This window comes from Microcaecilia unicolor, chromosome 8 (genome assembly GCF_901765095.1).
Source record: "Microcaecilia unicolor chromosome 8, aMicUni1.1, whole genome shotgun sequence".
Taxonomy (NCBI): Eukaryota; Metazoa; Chordata; class Amphibia; order Gymnophiona; family Siphonopidae; genus Microcaecilia; species Microcaecilia unicolor.
In genome coordinates this window covers 210983123-211007978 of record NC_044038.1, presented here as the reverse complement: position 1 = coordinate 211007978, position 24856 = coordinate 210983123, and the positions used below count along the sequence as shown (strand labels likewise).

The following is a 24856-nucleotide window of genomic DNA, read 5'->3' as shown; positions in this document are numbered from 1 at the left end:
GAGAGGGGATTTCTGACAGCTGAAGGGAAAGGACTTGCAAATGCCGCTGAAATCTGCCAATTACTCGAGTCGGTATGGAAGCCGAAGAAGGTGGCTGTGATGCACTGCAGGGCCCACACTGGAAGAACGGACCCTATCGCCCGGGGAAATCAGCGGGCAGACGACGCTGCAAAAAGGGCAAGTCAGCTCCCCTACTCCTCTCACCCTCCTGACCCCGTACTCGTCGTCCAGCTCCCTACGGAGACCCCTATTTACACCCCCCAAGAAACGGAATGGGCCCAACAAGAGGGTCTACAGTCACGCAATGGCTGGTGGATACTACAGGATGGGCGCATATGGATACCCGAAGCCTTGGCCTGGACGGTGGCCAAGGAGGCTCACGACCGCACCCACCTGGGAAGGGACGCCCTGGGGCGCTTACTTGAGAAGACCTACTACATCAACAAACTATCCCTGTGGACCAAAAACGCTTCCAGCCGATGCGCGACTTGTGCCCGGAACAACCCTCGAACGGGGCCCGGCCCTATGCCCGGACATGTTCTCCGAGGCACCAGCCCTTTCCACGTGTGCCAGATTGACTTCACACACATGCCCCCGGCGCGCGGTTACAAAGCTATCATCGTCGCCGTGTGTACCTACACCGGATGGATTGAAGCCCAGCCCACCAGAACGGAAATGGCTAAAGAAGTTACCTCCCTACTGCTTCATCAAATCCTACCCAGATACGGCCTCCCCAAGCAAATAAATTCTGACAACGGCCCCGCCTTCGCCAGTGAAGTAACACAACAGCTCAGTACCAGACTGGGCCTCGATTGGAAGTTGCATTGTGCCTGGAGACCCCAAAGCAGTGGAGTAGTAGAGAGGGCTAACCGATCCCTGAAGAACCAGCTTGCCAAGCTATGCCAAGAAGCAAAAGCCAAGTGGCCCGACCTGCTTCCACTGGCCTTGCTGCATCTTAGGTGTACCCCCAAGGCTACAGGCCTTACTCCTTACGAGATGATGTACGCTAGGCCACCACCACTGCCCTCCTTTCCCGACTCCTTGCAGATACAGGGTGAGAGTTCCTTAGTAAAACAGATGAGAGCCTTACACCAGGTAGTGCAAGACATCCAGCAGTACACTGAAAGAGTAGCTCCCTTGGTCCTCACCAATCCGACGCACAGGTTCAGGGTGGGAGACGAGGTATGGGTAAAAGAGTGGGATGAATCTGACTGCCTAAAGCCAAAATGGAAGGGGCCCTCCCTTGTTCTCCTAACGACCTCCACCGCTGTTAAAATTGCAGGAAGCCCAGTGTGGATACATTGGACCCGATTGAAGCCTGCTGCTCCCACTAGCAGCTCCCTGAAGCGTTGGACTGCGCACCAACATCCTGACGCTCCATTACGGCTGACTCTAAGAAAGACGTGAACCACCAGATTCATGCCTGCCCCGCAACAGGAACTCAGTTTCTGGACCCACTGCGTTTTTGGCTCTCTCTTTATCGCAGCCATAATCGTGGGCCTTATCATCTTCTTGCTGCAAAGGCTCGGATACCTTCCACCGCATATATGATGCTGAGCCTACTACTCCTCCTCTGCTCAGTCCCGAGCTATTACCCCTTGAGCCAGAACTGTACTGAATGTTTGCGCCTCGTGCGCCACCGTATAGAGGGAGGATATCACCTAGTCACTACCCTCATTCACCAGACGCAGCCCCCGGAAGGCGATTGCCAGTTTCTCCCGACTTGTGCCCTCATTACTCCGAATGGCCTCCAACAGTTCCACAGATGCCTCCAAGGAAATCTCACTATCTGCCACAGCCCTACCAAACCAAGATACTACAATGTCACCCTCAGCGTAGGACTCCCTGCGTATGTGGCCGGACCTCCGGGAGTCGAGGGAGATGGCATCCTGTATTACATTAATTCCACTCGTATCCTTGTCGGTGGCATCCAAACTGTGGCAACCCTCACCTTCGACGTCTGTGCCGCCATGGACAAGCACCCTTGGTCTCGCAAGTGTGGTAGCCAGAGCTGGCGAGAGGCATACGTTAAGGACCACAAGTATGTCTGCCCCTTCAGTCCGGACATGAGATGCTGCTCCCCGTGGGTGTGGCTCCCATGCGCCGGCGACACTCGAGCCTCCGGCTGGGACCGAGTATGTGCTTATACGGGAGGAGGATATGCCGGATGCGCCGGCCTGGGTGAATTTCGTCGAGGTTCTGGTAACTATGTGTCCCTAGACTGGCCCATCCGAGGACACGACATGCCCTGGAGAGGAACGTGGGGCCTCGGCATTGACGGCGGAGGAATGGATCCGTTGACATATATTACCATATATCAGAGTCTCGAAACGAAGCCTCCTACGCACTACCAGACTACTGTTGTCGGCTACCAAGACGTATTTGATGAAATTGCTCGTGCTGAGCAGACCGAGACTAAATTCCCCATTTCCCCAGAAGCCCGAAATATGTTCCTCAATTTGGCTGAAAACATCGCCCTCTCCCTCGGAATTGCCAACTGTTTCGTCTGTGGAGGCACCGACATGGGTGAACAATGGCCCTGGGAAGCGAGAGAGATCCGACAACACACATGGGATGCACTCAACACCACTAACATTACCTTTCCCCAACGGCCGAAGCCGTACGAATGGGCCCTGAGAACAAATATCATAGGTACCCTCTGCGCTAGTCGAGCGCCATCGAAGCGTTACTCTGTACCAGTGGGAGACTCTGCTTGTACGGGGGTTCTTCACTACAATGGCAGCCGGACGACCTGGTGGCAAACGGACAACCTGCCCGCCCCGGAGCCTATCTGGACAGAACCCACCTTGAACATGACATGGACCTACGGAGGGAACGCTTCCCTCAAGTGGGTAGCCCCGGCGGGCTACTACTATATCTGCGGACGCAGGGCCTATGAACAGCTCCCGACCCGCTGGTACGGTACCTGCCTCTTGGGCACGGTCCGACCTAGTTTTTTCCTTCTGCCCATACAAGTTGGCGAAACTTTGGGTATCCCCCTTTACGTGGAAAAGGGGCCTCATAATCCTACCCGACGACGACGGTCTTTCCCACCCGTCAAGCCCAAGGTCCAAATTGGAGACTGGAAAGACAATGAGTGGCCGCCTGAACGCATCATTCATTACTATGGACCGGCCACGTGGGCTGAAGATGGTACATGGGGGTACCGCACCCCTATCTACATGCTAAATCGCATTATTCGCCTACAGGCCGTACTCGAAATCCTCACTAACGATTCTGCCCTGGCCCTCAATATCCTAGCTCGACAGAACACTAAGCTCATTACCGCCGTCTACCAAAATCGCTTGGCTCTTGACTACCTCTTAGCCCAGGAGGGCGGGGTGTGTGGCAAGTTTAACCTCAGTAATTGCTGCTTACAGATTGATGACCAGAGCCATGTCATCAGGGAGATAACTGACCGGATGGTCAAACTAGCCCACGTCCCCGTCCAGACCTGGAACAGTGCGTGGGATTGGACTTCCTCCCTCACCAGCTGGCTCCCAACCTCCGGGAGCCTGCAAGGCCTCCTCGTCATGGGTGGCCTGTTCTTGCTGTCTTGCCTAATAATACCTTTGTCTCTCCCCTTAGTTTTCAGGTGCCTCCGCTCCACCATGGAAAGCATCGCTGACCGCCGTGCTGCTGCTCAACTTATGGCTCTCCAGATGTACTCCCCCATTCCCCAGTCTGATGAAGCTGACGATGAAGCACCTTGTGGCTGATGTGCACTTTGAACCCCCTGAGTCACTCAATGGGCCATCACCCTTGTGCCAGCAAAAGACCGGCTACAAAGGGGGGGGGATTCCACTAGGGGCCCTCCGTCTCAACCCCGGCGAAGCAACCAACGGCTGCGCAAGGGCTTAGGGCTCGCTTGTTGCCTCCCTCGCTAACTATCCTTGTCCTTTCTTTCCTTTTCAGGGTTCATGGAGGTGATACTCTCCACCAGAATGGATGTTCAAGTATCATAAGGGGGGAATGAAGGAGTGGAACGCCGGTACTACCTGAATACTACTGAGCAACAGGACAACCTCATGTTTTGTGCCTACTGATGGACTTTTACTTATGCACTCTACCTCTGCTTTTGGCTGTTTGGCCACACCTTATTACTGCACTGGACATTTGTGCCTTATCCAGTTTTACTGTTTACTAACAAGACAAGTTTGCTGTTTACTAATGTACAGACAGAATGCAGGGCTATTAGATATATAGCTTGTAACAGTAGTTTGCAAGGCCTATACAAGACCAGCTTGCACGTAGCAACGCCATCTGAATAGGCGACCTTGGAGGGTGCTGACACCCCCCCCTGCATTCCTGAGCCGCACCTTATCTTCTGTGCTAGAAAGGAGTATTGTGTGTAAAGAATAAGCTGCTAAGTTTCGTTTTTCTTGCCAGTATCATTTCAGTGTTATGACGTGTGTACGTACTGGGACTACAATTTTGTACTGTAAGAACTACAAATGTTTACTGCGCATGACTGCGCATGACAGGTATGACGTGTAAGGGGCCAAATGCGCAGGCCCAGTAGGGAAGTATAAATGTAAGCGTCAGATGATTTATGACACACAGTGTCCCGAGGCTACTCGGTGCTGTTCACTTGCTAGCAATAAAGTTGCCTTGTTTGGAACCAAAATTTGCCTTTCGTCTCCTGATTTCCCACCTGTTTCACTACCTGTCCTCTGGAAGAAAAGATTTTCGTGACCTTCTATGAATGCTAGTAACAGAACACACACACTAAGGAATAGGGGGACGGGACTTGATATACCACCTTTCTGTGGCTGCAATCGGCGCGGTTTAAATATGTACAGGTACTTATTTTGTACCTGGGGCAAGGAGGGTTGTGCCCAGAGTCACAAGGAGTTGCAGTAGGAATCTAACCCAGTTCACCAGGACCAAAGCCTGCTGCACTGAGCGAAGGTTACTCCCTCCACTAGGCTACACAAGTCCACACACTAGCAGTTATGAAGCTATATCTTTATGTAGTACTGGGCTGGAATGTTTCTCTCAGCACAAGCTTCTTAAGGAGTCATAGCAGACTGAAGGCAAGTAGTTCAACCTAGAAAAAAAAAAAAAATAGGACCATGCCTATAGGAAGACAAATGTGTTTATTTCTCTAAAATTTTCACCATTCAGAAGCAAACACTGAAAATGAGACAATGAACATAATTAAAGTATTTACATAGTTAAAGTCACATGAAACTTCAGAGCACTGTCCATTCAAAACAGGCTTAGCAGCATAAGAAACAAGTGATTTCTATCAATCAAGTTTGTTATTTCACTGACCAAAGTGCCTAACACATACACGGTCTTAGAAATAAGAGATCCTGTTCTTGCTTTATAATTTAAATAACCTAAAATTTGAGTAGTTATGTTTTATAGGGTTTTGACAGCAACTTGAAAGTGAGGGGAAAAAAAAAAAAAAAAAAAACCTAGAACTTGGAGTTTTTATCCAAAATAGTTTAGCTCACATTAGAACACCTTCTCATACACATGTCTACAGAAAAGTGAGCAATTGATAGTTTTGGGGCCCTTCACTGTGCATTTGCAGCACTAGTGAATTTATGCTTGCAGACAGTTAAGAGCCAAAAATAAGAAGCATAGGATAAATACATTTTTCAATGCTCCTTCTGGCTAGCAGAGCACCAAGCCTTGTATCCAAGCAGAGCAAAGATGGAGTCTTTAAGTGCTTCCTGCTAGCTGTGCTGCTGTATTGCTACTGGTTGAACTCCTTTCTGTGCAGCTGGAAGATTTGGAAGAATTTGCAACAATCCACGGGTGGGTAAGAACATCCTTCAGCGGAAGCCTGTGGGAAGGATTGTGTTTCAGAAGTTGTGTTATCAGGTCTCTTGCTCCTTCTGATACAAAAGGAGGAAACTTGAAGTCAACCTATAAAATAAATAAATAAAAATAAATAAAGTTGAACACATTCTAGAAACTCTTGCAGGAGCTTGTATATTCTGCTATGTATCTATACCAGGGCAACCTTATTGCAGGTTCTCAGTTATTGAAACTAAGCTCTTTAATATCATGCATGTAGCATCTGCTTTTCTTCACCATATCCTCTCCTTTCCCTCTGAATTGTGCAATTCATATATAGGAGTAATTAAGCCAATGGCTGTGCAATAGGAAAAAGGCAGGCAGGTGGTGGCAGCAGCAACCCCATTCAAGTAGCTACTATCCAACTCCCTCCAAAAGAGGTTATGGAGGCTGTGGTATGATTAGTCATGTTACCTTGGAAATTCGTCGATACGTTTCCTGGTGTGTATCCGCTTCAAACGGAGGCTTTCCCACCAAAAACTCATAGCACAACACGCCAAGGCTCCACAGGTCAACTTTCTCATCATGCATCCGGCCTTCAATCATCTCAGGGGGCAAATAATCTAATGTTCCACAAAGAGTAGTTCGCCTGTGTTTTTGGTTTTTTTTTTGAGAGGGGGTGGACAGCAAAAGGTGAGAAAATATAATCAGGCTTGCAGTCAGATTAACATTAGAACGAACATCCATTTACTTGAGCCCTTCACAGTATTTCAGGACTTGGGCTCATCGACCAGCAGATAGAGATATAGAATAGATCACAGCTCAGTTCAGTGTTCTCTAAGCCCTGAGAGGCACTGCAGCTGATCAGTTATTTTCACAGACAAGATGTGTAAAGAAGGGTAAACATGCAACCACCACCTTGAATTTATTTTTATTTTAGTTACATTTTTACCCCGCACTTTCCCACTCATGGCAGGCTCAATGTGGCTTACATATTGTATATAGGTACTTATTTGGATTAACATTGGATTCTAATTCTAAGTATATTAATAAAAGCTTGTTTCCATAGGCTGTGCTCTGGCATGACTGTGGTATTGGATCTTGTGCTTTAACAGTGTTTCTCTAGCCAACCTTGTTTTCAGAATAAAAAGAACAAGCCTACCCCAGACTTTGCTCAAACTCCCAAAGAGAAAGGAACACTGCCACCATCAGCCAGAACTGAGCAGAACCACTGAACCAACGGGCAGCCCCTAACAGTATTAAAGGGCTAATCAAAAGAAGATTTGGGGAAAAAAAAATGTCTTCTTGCATAGCACCACTTCCAACTATTCCAGAGCTTATGGGATATCCAAAAACAAATCTCTAAAGGAGGGCAAGTACCTGACATTGGCATCTGCAGCACTGTTTCTAAGCAGGCTGCGACATCCACCCAATAACGTTTGGCAAAGTCACAGTTCTGTAGGTCTCAGCCCACTGCCTTCAATGAAAGATCTTTCAGGAAGCATTCAAACCTTTAAAGAATGGCAAGTTCTGTAAAATGCGAAGGACCAGATTAAGACACCATTATGGATAAGCAGGTCAGACTGGAGGCTGTAGCTGATCCAGTCCCTTCAAGAGCCGAACGTCCGGATGTGTCACCAAGGAAGAATGCTGTAGATGCCATCTGAGCCTTCGAAGAGCCCAGCACTAGGCCCTTTTTCCAAGCTTGACTGGAGAAAAGCTAGGATTGGAGGAAACTAATGCAAAAAAAAAAAAAAACGAGATCCCTAAACCTAAGTTTCAAAACATTCTCCAGAGCCTGGCATAAGCAGACATAGAATGCTTCCTCGCCCGAGGCAAGGCAGCAGTAGTGACCAATTCCAAATATCCTCTTCTCCTTAAGCATGTCCCTCAATGGCCAAGACCAAAGTGAGAAAGATCCTCCATCAAGACCAGACCTTGCCACACCAACAACTCTGGGGAAAGTTACAGCAGTTATCCATTGAGAAAACTAACCAAGTTCATGAACCAGTGGCTCCTGGGCCAGACTGGAGCTACCAGCATGACCCGACTGGAATGCCAAGCAATTTTTCAGAGAAAGCGACCTGGTGGAAAGGCCCAATGCAGTGGATGAGCAACAAAGTGCAGTATAAATGCATTGAACTCCAGAGAATTATGGTCCCTGCGTCAGCTGCAAAATCTGGACACCTTAGTATTCATCTGGTGGTCAAGTCCAGAAACGGAGGGCCTCAGCATCCATGATCATTTGAAATGCCTCCAACTCAGAACAGATAGTTGGAGGACACATGCGAGCCTTCACCAAAATCATTGCTGTCTTTTGACCAACACCTGGACATAGTCCCATGCCCTGGGCTTGTTTTAATGCAGGAGTCATCAAATTTGCTGCAGGAGCTTCATATGCCTGGATTCTGTAACGAAGATCAGACACTTTTGTGTTGGAAAGGACCCCAAGATACTCCAGCAACTGCAAAGGGATAAAACTGTTCTTTTTGGATCACCCAATCAAACGACTGAAGAAAGCTTATAACCTTCAAAGTTGTGGCTTTACTGTCAGAAAAACATGAGACTTGAATTACCCAGTTGAGGTAAAAGAGTAAACTCCATCCTGCCAACTCAGATAAGCCACAACCACCACCATTACCTTGGAAAAGGTACTCAGTGCTATCAGCAGGCGAAAGGCATGGGCTTGAACTGAAAAGTAGTGGCCCAGGACTGTGAACCTTAGAAACCACTGATGGATGCCAACATTGGGAATATATAAATAGGCTTCCTTCAAATACAGGCTGGTCAGATATTCCTCCACCTGAACTGAGGTTATTACAATGTGCAAGGTATCCATGCAAAAGCGGGGACAAGCATAAACAGGGATTTCGACCCTCGAGATCAAACATTGTTGAAAGGAGCCTTCTAAATGGAATATCTCCCTTATCCCCACAGGAACTGAAACAAGGGTGTCCAATGCCAGCAAGTTGTTTATGGTGGCCTGCATCTGTTCATTTGGTGCTCTTTTGGTAGAGAGACTAAGAAGTGACCAGGCCTGAGAACTAATTTGTAACCTTCGATAATATCGAAGACTAACTGGTCTGTCAGGATCTTGGCCCAATCCCTCAGAAACCCTTGAAGATGCCTTCCCATCGGGAGGGACGAGGAGTGGGACTGCCTCCCCTCAGTGCACCAGGCAGTAAGCAAAGGAAGACTTCCCTGGCTCGGAGGTCAACTTCTTGTTGGAGTGAAAGGAAAAACACAGTCTAGCAGCTTTCCTAAACAGGCCTGGCTGTCAGAAGTTTAGGTAGAGGTCATACTATGAAAAGATCCCATTGAGGAACGAGATGACAGCAGCTTATCTTTGTTTTCAAGGGTGCTGTGTGGTAGAGAGGGGGGAGGGGATTTGTGGGTCTCAGGAGTAGAGAACTAGAGGCCTCCAGATATGGACCCCAGAGATGCCAACACAGCTATAAACATGACTGCAGATAAAGGCCATATGACCCATCCCAGTCTGCCCATCCTCTGTAACCCCTAATTCTTCCTGTTCCTAAGCGATCCCACGCCTTTTTAAATTCCGGAACAGTCCTCGACACCACTACTTTCACCGGGAGGCTATTCCACGCCTCCACCACCCTTTCTGTGAAATAATACTTCCTTAGGTTACTCCTAAGCCTATTCCCTCTTAACTTTGTCGTATGCCCCCTCATTCCAGAGCTCTCCATTTGAAAAAGGCTCTCTTCCTGTACATAAACGCCCTTGAGATATTTAAATGTTTCTATGATGTCTCCTCTCTCCCTCCTCTTCCAGCGTATACATGTTGAGGTTCATAAGCCTGTCCCTATAATTTTTGCATTCAAGACCGCTTACTAATTTCATAGCCGCCCTCTGGACCGACTCCATCCTGTTTACATCTTTCCGTAGGTGCGGTCTCCAGAACTGCACGCAGTACTCCAAATGAGGCCTCCCCAGAGACTTATACAACGGCACTTGTCAAAACTATATCAGGAACACACCAGTCAGAACTTGGAGCTGCCAGCTATGACTATCTACCTACTGGAGATAGCAAATACTGAGGAGCTGCACGGCTTAGAGAACACTGAACTCAGCTGTGGTCTAAGTCTCCATTTGACACACACACATTTACACCAACACTTTAAGAAGCTTCAAGCTCTGGATTTTGCACGTAAACCAGCATAAGCCTTGCTTGATTAAAGTGACGTACAGTTCAGGTTTAATGTGTTGTATACAGCCATGCTGCTCCATTTAGATCCAGCATGTGCTGAACTACTGAGTTAAAGCCAGAAAGCTAAGTCTTAAGTTCATTTGACATGACATGCTATAATTATGCACAAAGCAGGCAGTTTTATTAACCGGGCACCTCCATTTAGGCATCCAAGTTAACACGGGCAGCACTTACACTAGTATAGTGACAACATGCATAAATCAGTATTGGTATGCTTAAAATGTAGGTTTGCACCTTTACACAAGATGATGGCTGGTCTAAAATGGGCACATCTAAATGCAACACTTGTGCTTACAAGCAGCAGCTGCAGGGTTGGCCCCAGGCGGGTGGCTAGGCGTTTTGTCACAATGGTGCCCAGGAGGGGGAAATCCTGCTAGACCACTAGGGCAAATTTTGAATTAGGCAGGGCCAATGGATCACTATTGTTTTTGTGTTTGAGAGGGGGACCACCAAGTATTTTTTTTTTTTAATATTTGGGGAGTTCAGGACAGGGCCTGTAAGGTTCGAGGGAAAGAAGGGGTGCTGCTCTCATCTCTAGCGACTCTAATGCTGCCCCGGACCTGGGGAGGGGAAAAAAAAAAAAAAAAAAAAAAGTTTCCCATGCTAAGGGTGTGAGAAACTTTTTTCTAAACATAGTAACAGGGATACATGACATTTAAAATGTGGTTTGCGATAATTTTTTCACATGCCACGCACACTTGGTGTTAACAGTCTTAAAGATGGCAGTACTTTTGAGCATCAGCCCCCAAGACTTTATATGGAGCATTTTCATTTCTCCAGTGTTTTTTTTTTTTTTTCAGTTAAACACTAACTCGTGGTCAACTATGATACTAAAACTGGGTTATGCAACTACTGAAAATTTGTTAAAAATAAAAAACATTTTTTTTTTTATCAAGGTGCCGAAGAACAGAATGATATTTCTTTAAATATCACTCCTTCCATCTTATATTTTAAATATATCAGGCTTTGAAGACATACCCATTTTCACTTTTTAAATCTTATATACAATTAAAATTAAATATTTTAGAACTGTAATTATACAAGTTATTATTTTCTCAGCTAATGTTGACTTTTTTTTTTTTTTTTTAATCTGCCTTGAATTCTTATGAATGGCTTAACAAATCGGTCAATGGACGAACAGAATAAGAAATTCTTACTTGATTAACTTCCTTTTTAGTCCATGTCTCTGTTCTGAACCAGCACCACGGCAGTAGAGAAAACTGAATTGAACCAGTGACATCACCAGTTGTAATCTATGGTGCTCTCTTCAATATAGAGACATAGTAGATGTCGGCAAAGACCTGTACAGTCCATCCAGTCTGTCCAACAAGATAAATTCATTACATATATGGTATGCGATACCTTCATACCATGGTCTTGATTTGCACTTGCCATTTTCAGAACATGGACTATAGAAGTCTGCCCAGCACTGTCCTTGTTCTCCAATTTATGAGGCTGAACATGTCCAGCCACGATCAGAGCACTGACCATTTAAAAAAAAAAAAAAAAAAAAAAAAAAAGAAGTTTGCCATTTACTAGCTTTGCATCCTAATCTCTGCTAAGCTTTTTTGGTTCCATTCCTTCTAAAACAAGATTCCTTTGTCTTTATCCCACACATTTTTGAATTCCATTACTGTTTTGATCTCCACCACTTCCCGCGAGAGGGCATTCCAGGTATGGACCATCCTCTCAGTGAGAAAAAAAAAAAAAAAGTACTTGACATTCTTCAGTCTGCCCCCTTTCAACCTCAATTCATGTCCTCTAGTTCTAGCACCTTCCAGTCTCTGGAAAAAGTTTGTTTGCGGATTAGTATTTTAAAATATTCGAATGTCTGTATCATATCACTCCCGTTTCTCCTTTCCTCCAGGGTATACATATTCAGGCCAGACTCTACATACATCTAGCAATGCAAATACCATACCATTACTGTCACTTTTCTTTGAACCACTTCCAAGTCTTTACATCCTTAGTAAGATGCGGCCTCCAAAAAAACACAATACTCCAAGTGAGGCACAAACACTTCCTTTCTTCTACTGGTTATACTCCTCTCTATGCAGCCTAGCATCGTTATGGCCATATCGCACTGTTTTGTCACCTTCAGATCCTCAGACACCATCACCCCAAGGTCCCTCTCCTGAGCCTAGCTTACCAATCTCGGGAGAATCCAGATAAGAGGGGAATCTCTCATTTGGATTTCTGCATCCCAAGTGTATTACTCTGCACTTTTTGGCATTACATTTTTTTTTAACTGCCAGACCCTTGACCATTTTTCCAACGTTTAGAGATCCCTTCTCATGGCTTCTAGTTCCTTCAGATTATCTACTCTATTGGCTATCTTCATGTCATCCACAAAAAGGCAAACTTTTCCTTCCACTCCTTCAGTAATGTCTCCTGCACCGACCCTCGAAGAATTCCACTATTCACCAGTATGCATCTGCCCAAGCAGAAGGTCCTTCTGTTAACGCATCCAGCCCCATCAACCACTGCAACGCTAAGCAAGTGGGCAAAAATACCAAACTGTTACTCGCTACCCTGGGAATAGCCATATTATAGAAACCCCCTATGGTTGTTAATTAGAACAAGATCTTACTCTTCAACTACTTCCAATAAGAAAGAAAGAAACGGAGCTATAGAAATGCTAAATAGTAGTAGTAGTAGCATACCCAGAACCCCAGGCTGGGATTTCAGAAGTGATGCTAAGGAAAAGAAAATCATCAGGTAAGACAATTTGTCCTCTCTCAGCGTCTGCTTACATTTTTCTGAACCAGCAGAACGTACTGAAGCAGACCTAATGGGGAGCAGTGGAAGACGAGCCCCCCCCCCCCCCATGATCGCTCTGCCAGAATCTAAATGGACTCTGGCCAGAGCATCCAAATCATCAAATCAGTAGTGCATAGTGAAGGAATGGCACAAACATGTTGCTGCCCGGCAGATCTCCTCAAGCAAAACAGTCCAGGCCTCCGCTCATGAGACTGCCTAAGCCCTGGTCAAGTGGACCTTCAGTATGCGAGGCGCCATATTACCCATACCAATGTAGCACGCTCAAAAAGCTGCCTTAGAGGCCCACCTGACCCTTCCAAGGAAATAAGAACATAATAGCCATACTGGGACAGACCAATGGTCCATCTAGCCCAGTATCCTGCTTCTAACAGTGGCCAATCCAGGTGACAAGTACTTGGTAGAAACCCAAACAGTAGCAATATTCCATGCTACAAATCTCAAAGAGTAGCAACATTCATGCTACCAATCCCGGGGCAAGTAGTGGCTTCCCTCATGTCCATCGCAATAACTTGACTACGGACTTTTCCTCCAGAACTTGTCCAACCCTTTAGTCCAGATACGTTAACCGCCGATACCACATCTTCTGGTAATGGATGCCAATCTATTCGTTGAGCAAAATAAACCTCCCCTCGTTCATTTTAAAATTAGTACCATGTAACTTATGTCCCCCTAGCTTTTTTAATTTTTGAAAGGATTTGTGTTTATCTGTTCTACACTACTCAGTATTTTGTAGAGCTCCATTATATCCCCCCCCCCAGCTGTCTTTTCTATGCCAAGTCATAACCACTTAAGCCTTTTCTCATGAGTTCCATCCCCTTAAATCGTTTTGGCCTCTGCTGCTGCCACCAAGTCCGCTCCAGTCAGTCAGTCATCCAGGTACAGGTGAACCTGAACCCACTGGCATCAAAGATGCACTGTCACCACCATCATCTTAGAAAAAAGGCAGGGCACCATAGCCAGGCACAAAACTGAAAATGCTTGCCCAACAGAGAAGTGCAGATATCTCCTAGGATGATCCACAATAAGGATATTGAGATAAGCCTCTGTAAGGTCCAGGGAAGACATGAACTCCCCTGGAAGCAACAAGGCTATAACTAAGTGAGTCTCCATCTAAAGTGTTGGGCCCTGAGGCGTCGACTCTTGGAGGTCCAAGATGGGACCAAGGAGCCACCTTTGAGATGACGTACTGTCCCTGAGGCGCGAGTGATGACACTGTTGCTTCAAGAGCTGAACCACAAGGATACCAGACTGGCTAACATCAGAGAAATACCCCCACTGATCCGAGGTGATATGGTCCTACTCGTCTCAAAGGAGAGGGACAGCCTGCCACCCACAGGCACCAATGAGGGGCTCAGTGCACTCATTGGGCAGAACAGGGGACCGTAGCTCTGTTCAGGGCACCAATGGGACTGGCTCTTTTGGCCCCTCAAAAGGAACCCTGACTGAAGAACAGAGTGGTGGGTGAGCTGAAACCACGCTAATCCTTTAGCTAACCCCCCCCCCCCCCCCCCAGAAAGAGTAATGCTGAAGGTCTTCTGCAGTAGCTCAGGGAGTTGAGAGGCTGTGCCTCCCCCATATCCTTCTACAGATCCTCTTCCAAAAGAGCAACCATCCCCCTAAAGTGCAGCCGACTCAGCTTTTAGAAAGCTGAATACTCCACCCTGTGGCAAAGCCACAACCACAGGTGTCCAACTGACAGCAGCCAGACTCCATGGCCCTTGCCACATAACCGCCTGAATACTGGATGTCCCCACAGGAAAAAAAAAAAAAAAAAAAAAAGGCCAGGCAGAGCTGCTGCTCCACCTTGTTTCATAGAGCACCATCAGAGCCAGTCCCCCCCTGGACCGGCACAGCAGTTGCCCCAACTTGACCTGGAGTTTTGAAATTACCCAACAGCTGTTGCTGGCAGTTGCTTCAGTCTTGGCCTGCCCCAACTTGACATTTCGTTCTTTAGATTGTAAGCTCCTTTGAGCAGGGACCGTCCTTCTTTAATTTGTACAGCACTGCGTAACCCTAGTAGCGCTCTAGAAATGTTAAGTAGTAGTAGTAGCAGCAGCAGCAGCAGCATCCACCTTAGAAAAAGAGCAATATCTTCCGGAGCCAAGGTGTCAAAACGCCAAGCCACACGCCTGGGGTTACCCCGCAGCCACTCATATCCCCAGCACAACTCAGGTCTGCCTGCACCTGCTGCTTGTGCTCTACACTAGCATCCTCCATCCACCGACAAGAACAACCGCCTCTGGGTGAGTCTCCTGCTCCCTAATTATCCCCAGTGATTTCTAGGTTACTAGAGGCCATACTCCCAGTGGTCCCTTAGTTCCCAGAAAAGCACTCACAGACCCAACACACAAACCACCAGAATTCTTTATCAGTCCAGTCAGGCTGAACGAACGTGTGTTTATTCTCACAGAAGTATTGAACAGTGGAACAAAAAAAATGTGCAAATAGCAAATGGTAACAAGTAACTGAAAAATAGATCAATTAGAAAACTAACTAAACATCTATATATACTGTCCAGTACCTGGGAAGATCAGGACATATTATTGCTCACAGAGCCTTAGCAAAGAGATCTGTCACCCTTTTCTTCCAGGCCAAGACTGAAGCAACTGCCAGCAACAGCTGCTGGGTAATTTCAAAACTCCAGGCCAATCAGAGCCCAAACAGTCAAATTTCAAATAGAAACTGGTAACATCACTACAGGCACTTTCTATTATGTGTGTGCCAAATAAAAAAAAGTCAGTCCTCTGTGTAACAGCTTTAACCATAAACATGCACCATCTGCTGGCGGTATAGGAGAAATACACTTCAGACATAAAACAGGAAAATAGCCAATATATTTTACAGGCTTAAAAAACAAAAAAAAAACCCAACAACTTCACAGAAAGTTCAAAGGTGACCCAGTCCCGGCACCTCTAAGGGGACCATCTAGATTTTTCCTACTGCCAACATTATGCAGATAAGCCCTGTGCAGAGGAAAATGCTTAGGGGCCCAAAGAGCCCCTTCAGCAGCGAATCCCCCTCAGAGTCTGCAGCTGAAGTATGCAGCATAGAGAGGGTGTCAGACTCTGGTCTCCTGTGGGCCGAGTCCGAGAAGACCTCAGAGTCCTCCCCTGCAAACTCTGAGGGAATTGGCGCCTCAGGCACTTTTCCCTCAGTCCTACGCTGCTTAGAACCTGGCAGCTGCAGAGGAAGCCCATGGTGAGATCTCTCAGGACCCAAGCTAAAGTTTCACCCAGAGACACTAAGGAATACAATTGAGGGCTGCGGAGCCAAGCACCAAGCCCAACCAGGTACGGTCCCGAGACTGACCTAGGAGAGGCTGTTAGGCTCAACCACATTGTGGACAGCAAAGCAGGGAGCTAGGCCAGGGACAGTAGAGAAAAATACTAGGGATTGTTCCAGAGAGCACCACAGATTATAACTTGATGGTTGAATTCAGTTCTTTATCTCCACCTGCTGGTGGGCATGGATAATACCCACTGGTTCACAACAGTGTAAGCTGAGGAAAGCCTAAAAAGATAGAAAGGAAAATAGAGAGTTTAAAGAGCTAGCCGTGTGTTGTCCAAGGGAGCATCATATCAATGAACCCGGGAATTTCACACTGAAAGTTAGTCTTGATGCACTATATCCCTATTGAAAGCCTAACATTTACCTATGGACTATGATTGAACAGACTATCCCTATGGGCACATGGACAACTGGGTCAACCATCTTGGATGTGAAATATGGGTTAGCCAACTTGTCCAAAAAACTATCCCAATTATACTGCAGCTCAGTGGAAGTACCATGTCCTGAGTAGTGGCTCTAGGTTGTCCACATTACTGTGAAAGAAAACAAGTTGTGTAGTTGGCAAAAAAACCACAATTAATTTATTTGTAGCATTTGTATCCCACATTTTCCCACCTATTTGTAGGCTCAATGTGGCTTACATTTGCCGTAGTGGCGATTGCCCTTTTCCGGTCTACAGAGTTGAACATGGTTTTACATTCAGTGCGTACATACATGGTATAAGAATACATTGTGATCTTGCATAGGTGTCAACATTAGGGTGTTGCTCAGGTATTGACATTAGAGTAAAAGTGATAGTGTTTGGCAGTGAAGTTATTCGATCATGTGATTAAGGTCGATCCAGTTTTATTCTTCAGTCTTATTGTTTAGTAATTAGGACGGTTGTTTGTGGTATGCCTTCTTGAATAAGTCAGTTTTCAATATTCTCCGGAAGATAGTTAAATCTTGTGTTGTTTTTATGGTCTTCGGAAGTGCGTTCCATAGTTGCGTGCAAATGTAGGAAAAACTGGTTGCGTATGTGGACTTGTATTTTACTCCTTTGCAGTTGGGGTAATGGAGGTTGAGGAATGTGCGTGCTGATTTTTTTGCGTTCCTAGCAGGTAGGTCTATTAGGTCTGTCATGTAGGCCGGAGCTTCCCCTTGTATAATTTTGTGGACCATCGTGCAAACTTTGAATGCAATTCGTTCTTTTAATGGAAGCCAGTGTAGTTTTTCTTAAGGGTTTGGCGCTTTCGTATTTTGCTTTCCCAAATACGAGTCTGGCTGCTGTGTTTTGGGCTGCTTGAAGCTTCTTAATGACTTATTCTTTGCAACCTGCGTAAATTGCATTACAGTGCGGAATGTTTCCCTTGGGAAGTAAGGTTTGATTCTTTTAAGTTTCCACATTGCGTAGAACATTTTCTTTGTTGTATTTTTTGCATGGTCTAGTGTGAGATTTCGGTCAAACTCCCAAAATTTTCAAACTATCAGAGACCGGGAGAGTATAGGCTGGAGTGTTTATTGTATTAATTTTATTTGAGTTGTATTGTGAAGTTAAGATGAGACATTGTGTCTTTTCTGCGTTTAGTTTCAATTGGAATGCATCCACCCATGAATTCATTATTTGGAGGCTGTGTTGGATTTCTTTTGTAATTTCGGTTAGGTCATGCTTGAACGGGATGTATATCGTGACATCATCTGCATAAATGTACGGGTTGAGACCTTGGTTGGATAGCGATTTAGCTAGAGGTGTCATCATTAGGTTGAATAAGGTTGGTGACAACGGTGATCCTTGTGAAACTCCACATTCTGGTGTCCCTGGTGTTGAGGTTTTTGATTTTGAGATCACTTGGTAGGTTCTAGCTTCTAGGAATCCTTAGAACCACTATAGTACGTTTCCTCCAATCCCGAAGTAGTCTAGGATGTTCGAGAGTATTTGGTGGCTGACCATGTCAAACGCGCTGGACATGTCGAATTGAAGGAGCAACACACTGTGTCCGGTTGCTATTAGTTATTTGAATTTGGCTATGAGGGTGGTTATCACTGTTTCAGTACTATGGTTGGATCTGAATCCTGACTGTGATTCATGTAGTATTGTGAATTTGTTTAAGTAGTTGGTGAGTTGTTGTGTTACCATACTTTCCATTATTTTGACAATCAGGGGGATGGATGCCACTAGTCGATAATTTGCCGTGTCGTTTAGTTTTTTCCTTTAGGTCTTTGGGTATCGGTGTGAGTAATAGGTTTCCTTTGTCTTTGGGGAAGAGTCCATGTTGTAGCATGTAATTCAGGTGTGTCGTGATTGCTGTTATAAAGCGTTTGGGGGCGGACCTTACTAGATAGCTGGGACGTGTCCAATTTGGAGTGGGTTTTAGAAAATTTGTTGATTGCTTGAGAAATGGTGTTTTCGGTTAATAGATCGAAGCTGTTCCAAATTTGATCCGCTGGGTATTCACCGGGGGTTGGATCCATACAGTCCATAAATTTTTCGTGGCCAGTGGTGTTAAGTGGTAACGTGGACCGTAATTTTATGATTTTCTCGTTGAAGTACTTAGCAAGGTCATCTGCCGTTGGGATGTCTGTACTGGTTGTTATAATTGGTGTAGTGTCTATTAGTTTATTTACGAGTTGGTATAGTTTGTGTGCGTCTTTGTAGTCCGGTCCTATTTTGGTTCTATAGTATGCTCTTTTGGTTTGCCTTATTGTGTATTTGTATTTTCTTTGCTGTTGTTTCCATTCATTGAGTGTCTATTCGTCTTTCCTTTTCTTCCACGTTCGTTCAAGTCTTCTGACCTGTGTTTTTAGTATTTTCAATTCTTCATTGAACCAAGGTAGTTTTTTTTCTTCGTGTAGTCTTTTGTTGTAATGGTGCAATTTTGTCTAGTGTGTTCTTACATCTGTCATCCCAGTTTTGTAGGAAGTGTTTTAGAGTCTGTTTGTGCTGTCCATTCATCATTGTAGATCTCTTGTCAGAATGTTGTAGGGTCAATTTGGCCTCTCGTCATGTAGGTTGTGGGTTCTTGTTTGGGTTGTGTACCTTTTTTCTGCCATTGTAAGTTAAAGTTCAGTTTGTAGTGATCTGACCATGGTATCTCTGTCCACTGTGTGTCTGATATTGTGATATTTAAGTCTGAGGATAATTTGTGTGCGATGAGATCAATTGTGTGTCCTTTGTTGTGGGTGGCTTGCATGCTGGGCCAGTGAAGGTCCCATAGCTGGAGGAAGTCCCTGCATTCACGTGCATTGGTTGCATTAGGGTCTTCTAGGTGTATATTTATGCCCCCGGTTATTATGTTGGCGTTAGATACACATGTATTCGATACGAAATCCGTAAATTAAAGAATAAAACAGGAATCAAAGCTGTTTTGTGTTGAAGATATTGGGCCCAGTGTTAGAATGATTTAACTGGGTAGGAGAATCTTCTACCCCATTAAGTTGTGACAACTGAGCAATCCCTGGATTTTCAGCATAACACGAGTGCAACAGTGATCTCCCCAGATTTTCATCATTATCCAGGTAGCACAGAAATGTAGTCAGGATTTACTCTGTGAGCAGTTATTCAAATCTGCCAAGCCTAGATAAAAGTTAGGACAGCAAAACGGCTGTCTTAACAACCAAGCAAGACTAGGCTGTTTGATGGTGGTACCTGGAGAAGACCTGGCATTAAATATCCACATCAGAATTCTGCCAGCTGCAGAAAGCGCCTTAAACACCGTCCACCACGGGCTGAATTTTGGGCCCACTTGAGTATTGCAAGTAGGAATTAAAAAAAAAAAAAAAAAAAAAAAGGGCTGAAAGGTCAGTTGTCCATTCAATTTACCATCCTCTGCTGTTATATAGGGTGGAAACCGGTATATTATGCATATAGTATTCACTATTATGTACCTACTTCCTCACGCAAAAAGGAGACAAGGTAGACTACAAAGCGAATGCTACATACCTGTAGAAGGTATTCTCCGAGGACAGCAGGCTGATTGTTCTCACTGATGGGTGACGTCCACGGCAGCCCCTCCAATCGGAATCTTCACTAGCAAAGTCCTTTGCTAGCCCTCGCGCGCCCGCGCGCACCGCGCATGCGCGGCCGTCTTCCCGCCCGAAACCGGCTCGAGCCGGCCAGTCCAGTATGTAGCAAGACAAAACTCTGAAGGGAAGACACAACTCCAAAGGGGAGGCGGGCGGGTTTGTGAGAACAATCAGCCTGCTGTCCTCGGAGAATACCTTCTACAGGTATGTAGCATTCGCTTTCTCCGAGGACAAGCAGGCTGCTTGTTCTCACTGATGGGGTATCCCTAGCCCCCAGGCTCACTCAAAACAACAACCAAGGTCAATTGGGCCTCGCAACGGCGAGGACATAACTGAGATTGACCTAAAAAATTTACCAACTAACTGAGAGTGCAGCCTGGAACAGAACCAACAGGGCCCTCGGGGGGTGGAGTTGGATCCTAAAGCCCAAACAGGTTCTGAAGAACTGACTGCCCGAACCGACTGTCGCGTCGGGTATCCTGCTGCAGGCAGTAATGGGATGTGAATGTGTGGACAGAAGCCCACGTCGCAGCTTTGCAAATTTCTTCAATGGAGGCTGACTTCAAGTGGGCTACCGACGCAGCCATGGCTCTAACATTATGAGCCGTGACATGACCCTCAAGAGCCAGCCCCGCCTGGGCGTAAGTGAAGGAAATGCAATCTGCTAGCCAATTGGATATGGTGCGTTTCCCTACAGCCACTCCCCTCCTATTGGGGTCAAAAGAAACAAACAATTGGGCGGACTGTCTGTGGGGCTGTGTCCGCTCCAAGTAGAAGGCCAATGCTCTCTTGCAGTCCAAAGTGTGCAGCTGACGTTCAGCAGGGCAGGAATGAGGATGGGGAAAGAATGTTGGCAAGACAATTGACTGGTTCAGATGGAACTCCGACACGACCTTTGGCAGAAACTTAGGGTGAGTACGGAGGACTACTCTGTTGTGATGAAATTTGGTGTAAGGGGCCTGGGCTACCAGGGCCTGAAGCTCACTGACTCTACGAGCTGAAGTAACTGCCACCAAGAAAATGACCTTCCAGGTCAAGTACTTCAGATGGCAGGAATTCAGTGGCTCAAAAGGAGGTTTCATCAGCTGGGTGAGAACGACATTGAGATCCCATGACACTGTAGGAGGCTTGACAGGGGGCTTTGACAAAAGCAAACCTCTCATAAAGCGAACAACTAAAGGCTGTCCTGAGATCGGCTTACCTTCCACATGGTAATGGTATGCACTGATTGCACTAAGGTGAACTCTTACAGAGTTGGTCTTGAGACCAGACTCAGACAAGTGCAGAAGGTATTCAAGCAGGGTCTGTGTAGGACAAGAGCGAGGATCTAGGGCCTTGCTGTCACACCAGACGGCAAACCTCCTCCAATGAAAGAAGTAACTTCTCTTAGTGGAGTCTTTCCTGGAAGCAAGCAAGATGCGGGAGACACCCTCTGGCAGACCCAAAGAGGCAAAGTCTACGCCCTCAACATCCAGGCCGTGAGAGCCAGGGACCGGAGGTTGGGATGCAGAAGAGCCCCTTCGTCCTGCGTGATGAGGGTCGGAAAACACTCCAATCTCCATGGTTCTTCGGAGGATAACTCCAGAAGAAGAGGGAACCAGATCTGACGCGGCCAAAAAGGAGCAATCAGGATCATGGTGCCTCGGTCTTGCTTGAGTTTCAACAAAGTCTTCCCCACCAGAGGAATGGGAGGATAAGCATACAGCAGGCCCTCCCCCCAATCGAGGAGGAAGGCATCCGATGCCAGTCTGCCGGTGGCCTGAAGCCTGGAACAGAACTGAGGGACTTTGTGGTTTGCTCGAGATGCGAAGAGATCCACCAAGGGGGTGCCCCACGCTTGGAAGATCTGGCGCACCACTCGGGAGTTGAGCGACCACTCGTGAGGTTGCATAATCCTGCTCAACCTGTCGGCCAGACTGTTGTTTACGCCTGCCAGATATGTGGCTTGGAGCACCATGCCGTTCCGGCGAGCCCAGGTCCACATGCTGACGGCTTCCTGACACAGGGGGCGAGATCCGGTGCCCCCCTGCTTGTTTACATAATACATGGCAACCTGGTTGTCTGTCTGAATTTGAATAATTTGGTGGGACAGCCGATCTCTGAAAAGCCTTCAGAGCGTTCCAGATCGCTCGTAACTCCAGAAGATTGATCTGTAGATCGCGTTCCTGGAGGGACCAGCTTCCTTGAGTGTGGAGCCCATCGACATGAGCTCCCCATCCCAGGAGAGACGCATCCGTGGTCAGCACTTTTTGTGGCTGAGGAATTTGGAAGGGACGTCCCAGAGTCAAATTGGTCCAAATCGTCCACCAATACAGGGATTCGAGAAAACTCGTGGACAGGTGGATCACGTCCTCTAGACCCCCAGCGGCCTGATACCACTGGGAGGCTAGGGTCCATTGAGCAGATCTCATGTGAAGGCGGGCCATGGGAGTCACATGAACTGTGGAGGCCATGTGGCCCAGCAATCTCAACATCTGCCGAGCTGTGATCTGCTGGGACGCTCGCACCCGGGAGACGAGGGACAGCAAGTTGTTGGCTCTCGTCTCTGGGAGATAGGCGCGAGCCGTCCGAGAATCCAGCAGAGCTCCTATGAATTCGAGGTTCTGCACTGGAAGAAGATGGGACTTTGGGTAATTTATCACAAACCCCAGTAGCTCCAGAAGGCGAATAGTCATCTGCATGGACTGCAGGGCTCCTGCCTCGGACGTGCTCTTTACCAGCCAATCGTCGAGATATGGGAACACGTGTACTCCCAGCCTGCGAAGTGCCGCTGCTACCACAGCTAGGCACTTTGTGAACACCCTGGGCGCAGAGGCGAGCCCAAAGGGTAGCACACAGTACTGGAAGTGGCGTGTGCCCAACTGAAATCGCAGATACTGTCTGTGAGCTGGCAGTATCGGGATATGTGTGTAGGCATCCTTCAAGTCCAGAGAGCATAGCCAATCGTTTTGCTGAATCATGGGGAGAAGGGTGCCCAGGGAAAGCATCCTGAACTTTTCTTTTACGAGATATTTGTTCAGGGCCCTTAGGTCTAGGATGGGACGCATCCCCCCTGTTTTCTTTTCCACAAGGAAGTACCTGGAATAGAATCCCACCCTTCTTGCCCGGATGGCACGGGCTCGACCGCATTGGCGCTGAGAAGGGCGGAGAGTTCCTCTGCAAGTACCCTCTTGTGTTGGAAGCTGTAAGACTGAGCTCCCGGTGGACAATTTGGAGGTTTTGAGGTCAAATTGAGGGTGTACCCCTGCCGGACTATTTGCAGAACCCACTGATCGGAGGTTATGAGAGGCCACCTTTGGTGAAAAGCTTTCAACCTCCCTCCGACTGGCAGGTCGCCCGGCACGGACACTTGGATGTCGGCTATGCTCTGCTGGAGCCAGTCAAAAGCTCGCCCCTTGCTTTTGCTGGGGAGCCGCGGGGCCTTGCTGAGTCGCACGCTGCTGAGAGCGAGCACGCTGGGCCTTAGCCTGGGCCGCAGGCTGTCGGGAAGGAGGATTGTACCTACGCTTGCCAGAAGAGTAGGGAACAGTCTTCCTTCCCCCGAAAAATCGTCTACCTGTAGAGGTAGAAGCTGAAGGCTGCCGGCGGGCGAATTTGTCGAATGCGGTGTCCCGCTGGTGGAGAGACTCTACCACCTGTTCGACTTTTTCGCCAAAAATGTTGTCCGCACGGCAAGGCGAGTCCGCAATCCGCTGCTGGATTCTATTTTCCAGGTCGGCGGCACGCAGCCATGAGAGCCTGCGCATCACCACACCTTGAGCAGCGGCCCTGGACGCAACATCAAAAGTGTCATAAACTCCTCTGGCCAGGAATTTTCTGCACGCCTTCAGCTGCCTGACCACCTCCTGAAAAGGCTTGGCTTGCTCAGGGGGAAGAGCATCAACCAAGCCCGCCAACTGCCGCACATTGTTCCGCATGTGTATGCTCGTGTAGAGCTGGTAAGACTGGATCTTGGACACGAGCATAGAGGAATGGTAGGCCTTCCTCCCAAAGGAGTCTAAGGTTCTAGCGTCCTTGCCCGGGGGCGCCGAAGCATGTTCCCTAGAACTCTTAGCCTTCTTTAGGGCCAAATCCACAACTCCAGAGTCGTGAGGCAACTGAGTGCGCATCAGCTCTGGGTCCCCATGGATCCGGTACTGGGACTCGATCTTCTTGGGAATGTGGGGATTAGTTAAGGGTTTCGTCCAGTTCGCAAGCAATGTCTTTTTTAGGACATGGTGCAAGGGAACGGTGGACGCTTCCTTAGGTGGAGAAGGATAGTCCAGGAGCTCAAACATTTCAGCCCTGGGCTCGTCCTCCACAACCACCGGGAAGGGGATGGCCGTAGACATCTCCCGGACAAAGGAAGAAAAAGACAGACTCTCGGGAGGAGAAAGCTGTCTTTCAGGAGAGGGAGTGGGATCAGAAGGAAGACCCTCAGACTCCTCGTCAGAGAAATATCTAGGATCTTCCTCTTCCTCCCACGAGGCCTCACCCTCGGTGTCAGACACAAGTTCACGAACCTGTGTCTGCAACCTCGCCCTGCTCGACTCAGTGGAGCCACGTCCACGATGGGGGCGTCGAGAGGTAGACTCCCTCGCCCGCATCGGCGAAGCTCCCTCCGCCGACGTAGTCGGGGAGCCTTCCTGGGAGGTGGCCGCTGCCGGCACCGCACGCGGTACCGACGTCGGGGACCTCAACCTGGGCGATGGGCCAGCCGGCGCACGCTCGACGGTACCGGAGGCGCAAGCACCGCCGGTACCGGAGGGGTAGGGCGCAACAGCTCTCCCAGAATCTCTGGGAGAACGGCCCGGAGGCTCTCGTTTA

At 47.5% G+C, this 24856-nt stretch overlaps 1 protein-coding gene across 4 annotated transcripts in view; it reads right to left on the bottom strand.

The window, feature by feature from the left end:
- Positions 1-5093: 5093 nt before the first annotated feature.
- The window catches only part of AURKA (aurora kinase A), a 59336-nt gene continuing 39573 nt past the window's right edge, over positions 5094-24856 (bottom strand). For all 4 annotated transcript variants that reach the window (XM_030211522.1, XM_030211521.1, XM_030211523.1 and 1 more), the window contains 2 exons: positions 6226-6400; positions 5094-5880 (listed from right to left, as the gene is read on the bottom strand). In XM_030211522.1, coding sequence (XP_030067382.1) covers positions 5674-5880; positions 6226-6400 — 382 coding nt within the window. In that variant the 3' untranslated portion in view covers positions 5094-5673. The remainder of the gene's footprint in view (positions 5881-6225; positions 6401-24856) is intronic.